Here is an 8653-nt window from a genome sequence, read left to right as displayed (position 1 = left end):
CCTTGGTATCACACATGCTGGAATAACACCCCCACACACACTCCCAGACCTTGAATCCAGCCCCCTGCTACCATGCAGGCCTTGTCTCACAGACCTGGCCCTCTGCATCACAAGGGCACTCCGCTGCTGCCCAGAGCAGGCATTCAACAATTAGATGTTAGAAACAGCACTCCCAGGTGCTGGTTGGTACATAACTCCCAGGGCCAGCCTGGCAGGAGAGCATCCCAGGGGACAAAACTCCACCCAGGAATGGTACATTTTCTTTCCGTACTGAACTCATGAAAAAAAAAATCCAACCTAGCAAAGCATAGGTGTTGTGTGGTAGCTCACGTTTATTTCTAAGCCGCAACCACATGTTCTACCCTCGCTATCCCCGAGACTCAGGCCTGGGGCTGGCAAATGAAGGCACTGTGTCAGAGCGAAGGCCAGGCCTCCCAGGTCTTGGGGACCAGCCTGCCTGGGGGTGCAGCAGAGCAGGGCCTGGTGCTGAGGTAGCCTGAGCAAACCCCAGGGCTGCCGGCCCACGTGACACAGGCAGACACAGCCAGTGGTCGTCAGGAGAACAAAGCAGCATCTGCCTACCAGGACCAGTGTTCTTGTGCCACTGGACTCAGGTCCTCAGGAGGAAAGTTACCTGGCTGAGTCAAGGCTAAGTCTACTCCTGGGGGCAGAGAGAAGTACTGGCTCAAGGAAGCACCCAGAGTGGGTTTCCAGGCTCAGGTCCCACGGGCTGGAGAGAAGTCTGTCCCAGGGCCCAGATCCACACTGTGGTCAACAGGGGGAGACGAGGAGGCCCAGCTGGGATGCAACCAGTCAGGGATGGACCCTGGATCCTAAGGCAGCCACCACCTCATCATTTCCTATGGTCCCTCTTGTCCCCAGAGAGTGACACAGCCTCAGAGCTTGCTCCTTGGGACTGTAGGAAAGGGCCGCTGCAGCCGCCACACCACCCTGACGGGCTCGGGGGCACGGTCCAGCTCTCGGAGGCCACCCAGGTCGCCGGTCTGACAGTACCGCTGCAGGGCCGGCTGGAGCACTGTGATGGGAATGCTGAAGTTCAGGTGCGGATAGGTGGCCCCCGTGTTATTGTCCCGGGTGTTGCTGGCGACAATGCCTGTCGGGGGATCAGAAGGCAGAGGAGGACGTGAGCCAGGGCACAGACAGATGTTACAGGGAGGGCCATCTCCACTCTGCAGGACCATCTCCAGTTCAGGTGGGGCCTGCTGGGGGCTGGCAACTCCACCCAGTGACTGACACTGAGCCTCCTGTCATAGGCACCTGCTCCTCCATCCCTTCCCCTCTTGGCTTTCCTCTCCTTAATACCATTTGCATCTCACACACTCTGGATTTCCCTATTTGGTCAATTTCTTTTACCCATGCAGTTTCTCCGGCACTGAGAACAGTGCCTGCCAGAGTAGACCCAGGAAACACTTGTGTAATGAACGGCTGACTGGGTCAGACCTATGATGTCTCGTGTTTGGCTTTTTTTTTTTTTGCCTTTAGTACTGGACATTAAACCCAGGGCCTTCACACTGAGATATATCCCCAGCCTTTTTTTTATTTTTTGAGACAGGGTCTAAATTGCCCAGGCTAGGCTTGAATTTATAATCCTCCTGCCTCACCCTCCCAGAGTATTGGGATTATAGGAATGCACTCCACATCTGGCACGTCTCCATCTCTACCTTTTTAATGTTACACCTACAGAAGCTTTGCCTCAAAAGGAGATTTCTTGTGTTCCTTTCGGCCAACGTTCCCCATGTAGGCATCTTATGTCATAAAACACTTATCAAAATCAAGAAATTAACTTTGGAACATTAATACTGACCAAAGTGTAAAAATCATTTGTATTTCACTGGTTTTTCCTGACTATTGTCTTTGTTCTCTTCCAGGATCCAGTATTGTATTAATCGTCATGTCTTCCTAAATCTCCTGTGACCTGAGTTGATTCCTAGCCTTTCCTGTTTTTGTGCCCTTTATACTCTGAAGAGCACAGGTCAGCTATTTTTGTTGGCCGGTCCTCAGTGTGGAATTATCTCATGTTTTCTCATGAATGGACTGAGTTCTGGGCTGGGGATGTAGCTCGGTGGCACAGCGCCTGCCTGGACTGAGCTCTGCATTATTGGGAAGAATCCCATAGAAGAATGACTCCTGCCCCATGCATCATATCAGAAGGTATCTGACGTCTATACATAGTATTTGTCTTTTTACCAGCCTGGGCACCCTGAATCTAAGACCTTGTGCAAGGTAGGTGAGCACTCTACCACTGAGTTGGTCTCTAACCCTTATATGTAGTTCTTGTTTTCTTTCTTTCCTTGTTTTTGAGACAAGGTCCCGCTATGTAGTACAGGCTGGCCTTGAACTCTTGGCAATACTCTTGTTTCAGCCTCCCCAGTGTTGGGATTACAAGTATCTGCCACCACACCTGGCCTTTAAGGGAGAAATTCTGAGGTTATACAAATATTGTTCTACTAAAATGTTGCACACTAAATTTAGTATCCATCCATTTAGATCCTGCTTGTAGCAAGTGCTACTGCAATGTGCCCCCTTTTGCAGTACTGGAGACTGAACCAGGGCTTTTTAATCAGCTACATTCCCAGCCCCCTTTTTTATTTATTTATTGTTTTGGGTACCAGAGATCGAACTCAGGACCTTGCACTTGCCAGGCAAGCACTGTGCCACTGAGCTATATCCCTGGCCCACCTTTTTTATTTTTGTGACAGGGTCTCACTAAGTTGCCCAAGGTGGGCTTAAATTTGTGATCCTCCTGCCTTGGCCTCCCAGAGTGGGCTTATTTACAGGAGCGCACTGCCATGCCGGGTTTACTGTAGGGTCTTAATGGAGACTTTCTATTTCCCTCACGTCTGCATTTACTGATTAGGTTTCTGTAAAGAGCTGTAGTTTTTCTCTACTTCTAAACTTATTCAGTCATTTATATCAGCCAGACTCCTGGATATTCCTGCTTTTCTTTGGATTAGCATTTATTGCTAATTGTCGCTATCGGTTTTGTACTTTGACCTGTTCTGCTGGGGCCTCCCAGGGGTCGGCTGCTGGTCTTGTCCAAACTTAAGTCCCCATCATTCACTGTTAGCACTTCTTCTCCAGGACATGATACATCTGGCTTCTCTTGGATGTTACATGTCCTGGTTCTGGAATCGATCAGTTCTTGGTTCCTTCTGTTACAGAGGTATTTAGAAACCAAGCTCTGGGCAATGCATACCCATGTTTACTGCAGCACAATTCATAATAACTAAACCTTGTAAGCAGCCTATATGTTCCATCAACAAACAAATGGATAAAGAAAAAATGGTATTTACATACAGTGGAGCACTGCTCTGCCATAAAGATAAACTTGAGTCCTTTGTAGGAAAATGGACACATCTTGAGGCCATAATGTTAAGTGAAATAAATCAGACACACAAGCTTTAAACCTCATGGTCTCTCTTATATGAGAAACCCAAAGTATAAATAAAGAGCAAAGTAAAAGATAGATAAGGCCAGGTATGGCGGCGCGTGCCTGCAATCCCAGCACTCGGGAGATGAGCCAGGAGGAGCACAGAGAGACTGAAGCCAGCCTGGGCTACACAGCAAGACTCTGTGTCAAAAAAAAGATCATGGGAAGTAGAAAGATCGATCTTTCTCAAACAGGAAGAGACCAAGAAATGTAGGAAGGAGGGAGGGAAGGGAGAGGGGATGAAAAAGAGGGATTAGGTATGTTGTATACACACCAACTCCACACAAGGAATGTAAATATTATATACTAAAAACATGTACTAATAAACACAATCAGAGTTACCATTAAGAAAAAAAACCCCAAGAGCCGAGTTCTAGGTGTGCTCCAGATGTCACTGCCCTGGCCCCTGTCGGTGGGCAGAGCTTGGAGACAGGGACTGTGACTCCTAACTGATGCACACACAACAGTGTGCACGAGGCCGGAGACATGGTTTTAAAAGTCAGCCAGGCAGTGGGGAACACAGACCTGGGGAAAGGTTTCAACACGGGACTCTACCTATATTACAAATAAGTAACCTAACCTGAGCACCTCGGGCAGTGGGGTTCACTTGGACACTTGACACCTAAAGACAAGAACCACTGCATGCACACTCAAGCCCTGTGTTCCCCTGGCTACCTCTACAGCTCACAGGGATGTGGGCTGGCAATTCGTACACTACTTCTTCATATACTAGGAATACTATACATATATACTATAGTGGTATGTATGGTTCGACAAATACCTACATATATTAGAGACAGGAAGAGCTATGTTTCTTGTTATAAGAGAAAAAGAAATAAGGAAAGGCAGGAATAACAATGGTCAGTATAAACAAAATGATGCTACATATAGAATCTTGGAGGTTTCTAGATGGACTCATGCTTTACTTTTGAAAATAAATCCAAATGACTCTGTTAAAAAGAATCTTAGCCAGGCATGGTGATGCACACTTGTAACTGTAGCACTTGAGAGGCTGAGACAGGAGGATCGCCATGAGCTTGAGGCCAGCCTCGGCTATATAAGCAAGGTGAAGGCCAGCTTATACTACATAGTGAGACCTTGACTTAAAAAAAATAATAATAAACAACAAAAAAAATTGAGTTACAATTTTGCTGTTTTTGGAGGTTTTTTTGGTACCAGGAATCAAACTCAGGACCTTGTACTTGCCAGGCAGGCGCTGTGCCACTGAGCTATATGGTTGGCTTTTTTGGGGGGGTGGGGGGACAGGGTCTCACTATATAGTTCAGGCTGTCCATGAATTGCCTTTGTAGCCCAGGCTGGCATTGAACCTGTGGTGATCTTCCTTCCTCTGCTGGGATTACAGGTGTGTGCACCACCACATCTGGCTTGAGTTGCATATTTTTAAAAATCAATTTTTTGGGTTTGTTTTATGATTTTCCTCTTTTATTTTGCAATACTAAAGACTGAACCCAGGGCCTTTGCACTAAGCCGTATTCTCAGCCTTTTCTTTTCTGTTTGGAGACAGGTTCTCGCTAAGTCATTAAACTGTCTGGGCCAGGCTCAAATTTGTAATCCTCCTGCCTCAGCCTCTCACGATGCTTCCTGCGGTGGGGCATATACAAGCATATACCACCACACCTGAGCATAAGATTGAAAGAAATTTAAAAGTTCTCAGCCTCTTCTAAACCTGCTGCAGCAGAACAGGTTTCACTCTGGTTGACCCCTGACCCTTCACCTCCGCTTCCTCTCGTCTTCACATTTTACCTCCCTGGCCTCCGTATACTGCTGAGCTTGTGACCCTTGGACTGATCCAACTCTTGAATTTCACACATCAAGTGAGATTAAGTGACTGACCTAAGGTGGCACAGCCGATGAAAGGCAGAGAAGGGCCCAGGGCCTCGATCTCTTCCCTCCCAGCTCAGCTCCCTCCCTCTCCCCGCTGAGGCAGAGCAGCCTGAAAAATCTGGTCACTAACTCTGGGCCTGAAGCCACCATCTCCCCAGCCGAGGGCCCCACTGAGCTGGACACAGGGCATCACCGAGTGGGACAAGGCTCTGACCGGGGGAAGGCCGGAGAGGGCCAAGGGGCTGCTTACCCAGGAGGTCCCCCGAGTGGGTGGAGAAGAGGGGTCCCCCACTGGAGCCGCCATGCACGGCACACGTGGTCTGCAGCATTACCGGAGTGTTGTCCACCTGCACCACAGCCGACAGGATGCCTGAGGTCACCGAGGGCCCACAGGCCTGGCCGAAGACACCGAAGCCGACCACACTGACAGCTGCACCTGCCAGGGAAGGGAGGAGGCTGAAGCGGGACCTCATTCCCCGCCCTACCCTGTCCTCTCTTAAAGTCCAAACCTTCTTTGCCCTTTGAGTTCTGCTCAGATACTGCGGCCTCCAGGGAGCGCCCCAGGGCCCCACTGCAGGAAGAGGCCAGGACCGCACTGAGCTCCCAGTGCTGCATCCCTTGACTGTATCTTCAGAGGCACTAGACGAGGCAGGCACTTTTTGGGGTTCCTATCACCTAGCTAGGTGCTCAATAAATGTCTGTGCTCAATAAATCAGCTCCTCCCAGGACCAGGAAGAATCTTGCTGAAAAGAAACACTGATGCTGGCCACCAAGCAGCCACCTGCTCCCCTCCCCAGCTGCCCTGCGGGAGCAGAGCAAGGCACGGGGCTAAGCGCCACATAGACCCACCTCTCCTGGTCCCCAGCACGCCCAGGAGGAAGGCACACCAGCCCCTCACAGACGTGAAACCAAGGCAGAGAACAGCTAAGTAGTCTGTCCTAGGTCACCAGCTGGCACAGATGCCAGTCCAGAGCCCTGGGCCTCATCACCACATCACACTGACTCCATGAAATGGGCCATCCGGTGCCTACACGGCAGCATCTCAAAGCCTTGTACTAAATGATGCCTCCAAGGTGCCATGAGCTCCTCTGAGCAGCTCAAGTGTCCGGAGCCCGCCAAGGCCCAGCACCCCACCTGCCCCATCCCCTGGGCTGTGCTGCTGCAACAGGGAGGCCTCCAGCAAGAGCCCCAGCTGTGTCACCCTGACTCCCTACCCCAGGAGGGGTGGGGACAGGAGCGGGCACCTGCACTGGCATGGTGAGTATCCTACACTGACTGTCCTTCCCAGGGTCCAGCCCAGGCCAGAGGGTTCCTCGTTCAGGCTATGCCCTTTGTCCTTTACCTTCAAAGAAGTGCTCAGCGGGCTTGGGTGTGGGGACACCATCCAGGTCTTCCTCCAAGCTTACCACTGCTATGTCGTAGGGAGATGTCTCCTGGGTGGCAAACACCACACGTCCCCAAATCGCCACACTCCTGGGAGCAAAGGAAACAAATGACAGGCTAGCATTCTGCACCTTCAGCACCACCAAGGAAGCAAGGGGAGTGACAGTAAAAGTCATGGACTTGAGTCTAAAGACCTGAGTGTCAGCTCTACGACCTACCAGCCAGGCAGCTCTGGACGAGTCACTTAACCAAGATGCTTTCTAAACTGCGGAGTATTTCCTGGCAAAGCTTCCTGTAGCGCACCATGAAAACGCACACCTGACATCTGGTGAGCACTGTGGGCCAGGCCTAGAGTGGACACCTTGCCGACCTCATCTCATTTCATCTTCATAAGCCTCTAACTAGGCATTGATGTTATCTCCAGTTTATCTTTTTTTTTTTTTTTTTGTACCAGGAATTGAACTCAGGACCTTGAGCTCGCCAGGCAGGTGCTTGTGCCATTGAGCTATATCCCCGGCCTAACTCCAGTTTTGATGGTGCAACGGGGGCCAGAAAGGTTGAGTAACCATCCCAAGGTCACAGAGCAAGTGCTGGGAGCCAGGGCAGCCATGATGCCCTGTTCACACACATGCTAGCACCTGCCCTGTGTGCTGGGCTCTGGTCCAAGATGTTACATATGAACTCACAGGGAAGCAGCTTAGACAAACTGTGACTTGCCCAAGATCACACAAGAACATACTGCGACACTCTGCAGAGGGATCTTCCGGCAGACCTGGTGGTTTCCTGGGCACAAAAGTGGTGGGGAGGGCGAGAGGAGCTGGGCCTACATTACAGGGAAATCCTCATCAATCTTCCCTATAAAATCATGGCTGCCGGCACATGCCTGTAATCCCAGCAGGCAGGAGGCTGAGGCAGGAGGATCATTGAGAGTTTGAGACAAGCCTGGGCTACAAAGTGAGCTGAAGGCCAGCCTGAACTGCATAGCAAGACCCTGTCTCAAAGACAAAATAAATTAAATTAAATTTAAATTTAAATTTAATTTAAATTAAATAAAAATCATGGCTATAATACCAGCCACCGGTGGGGGCCGTTGTGGCAAAGCCGGGCTGGGCTAAGAGGGATTTGCAAAGGCCTGGGAATACCACGTGCTCTTCCGCTTAGCTTGGGTCTGATCAAACCCCTGCGGCCTCAGAAAAAACTCTTAGGACAAAAGGAGGGCAAAGGTGCTTTTCCCTGAAGAGGGAACAAGTGGCTGCCCGAAGTCCCAGCTGGCTGCACACCAGGGTCACCCAAACATCGTTCAGAATACCCACATCTGCCCTTCGCTCTAATTAGGCAGAGCCCACGGCAGTAATTTCCACCCAGGAAGGCGGCCCGCCTAAGCTCTGAGAGATAAACTGAGTAAGATTAGCCCAGGAGGGCAGCACCCCGGACTCCAGGGACTCCACCTCCTCTTTTAGGGTTGAAGAGGGCAGGCTAGAGAGTTTCTGGTTAAAGGGCTTAGTAGGGTGTGAGGTGCAGGGCTAGGAGGCGGAGAAGCTGCCCAGCAGGAACTCAGAATGAGAGGGCGCTCAGACTCCCAGTCTTGCATGTGGGAGCCACAAGGCTCCCATTTCCAGAAGGGCTTGGAGCTCGTTCCGTGTGTGAAGGATGAGGGAGGGTCCCACACTGCGCTCAAAGCATCTGCATAATAGAAGGCCCGATCCACACCCGAGACCCAGGGAGGAGCAGTGTGGGAAAGCCCACCTGGGGCCTTACTTGGGGTTGTCGGAATGCACCAGGACCTTGGCCGCCTCCCGAGGAGCCACATGCCGGCAGGTCACCACGAGGCGGGGCGCCATGGCCACTCCAGAACCCCACACGCTGCCGAACTCCACCAGCACGGCCGCGGCTGCCCAAGGGGGTCCGTGGCCTCGCAGGGGCAGGCCCCGCGGGGCGCCCACCTCGGGCGGCAGCAGGGCGGCCAGGGCTGCG

General features: G+C 51.2%; 1 protein-coding gene across 1 annotated transcript in view; it reads right to left on the bottom strand.

Moving 5' to 3' along the window:
* Nucleotides 1-310: 310 nt before the first annotated feature.
* Tysnd1 (trypsin domain containing 1) overlaps nt 311-8653 on the bottom strand; it is a gene marked incomplete in the record, with an annotated part of 10665 nt that continues 2322 nt past the window's right edge. Inside the window, 4 exon segments of the mRNA XM_013516961.1 lie at nt 311-1114; nt 5547-5732; nt 6639-6769; nt 8438-8653. Of these exon segments, the coding sequence (XP_013372415.1) occupies nt 897-1114; nt 5547-5732; nt 6639-6769; nt 8438-8653 (751 nt within the window).

Source organism: Chinchilla lanigera, unplaced genomic scaffold (genome assembly GCF_000276665.1).
Source record: "Chinchilla lanigera isolate Chin_1 unplaced genomic scaffold, ChiLan1.0 scaffold00036, whole genome shotgun sequence".
Classification (NCBI taxonomy): Eukaryota; Metazoa; Chordata; class Mammalia; order Rodentia; family Chinchillidae; genus Chinchilla; species Chinchilla lanigera.
This window is presented reverse-complemented; position numbering and strand designations above follow the sequence as displayed.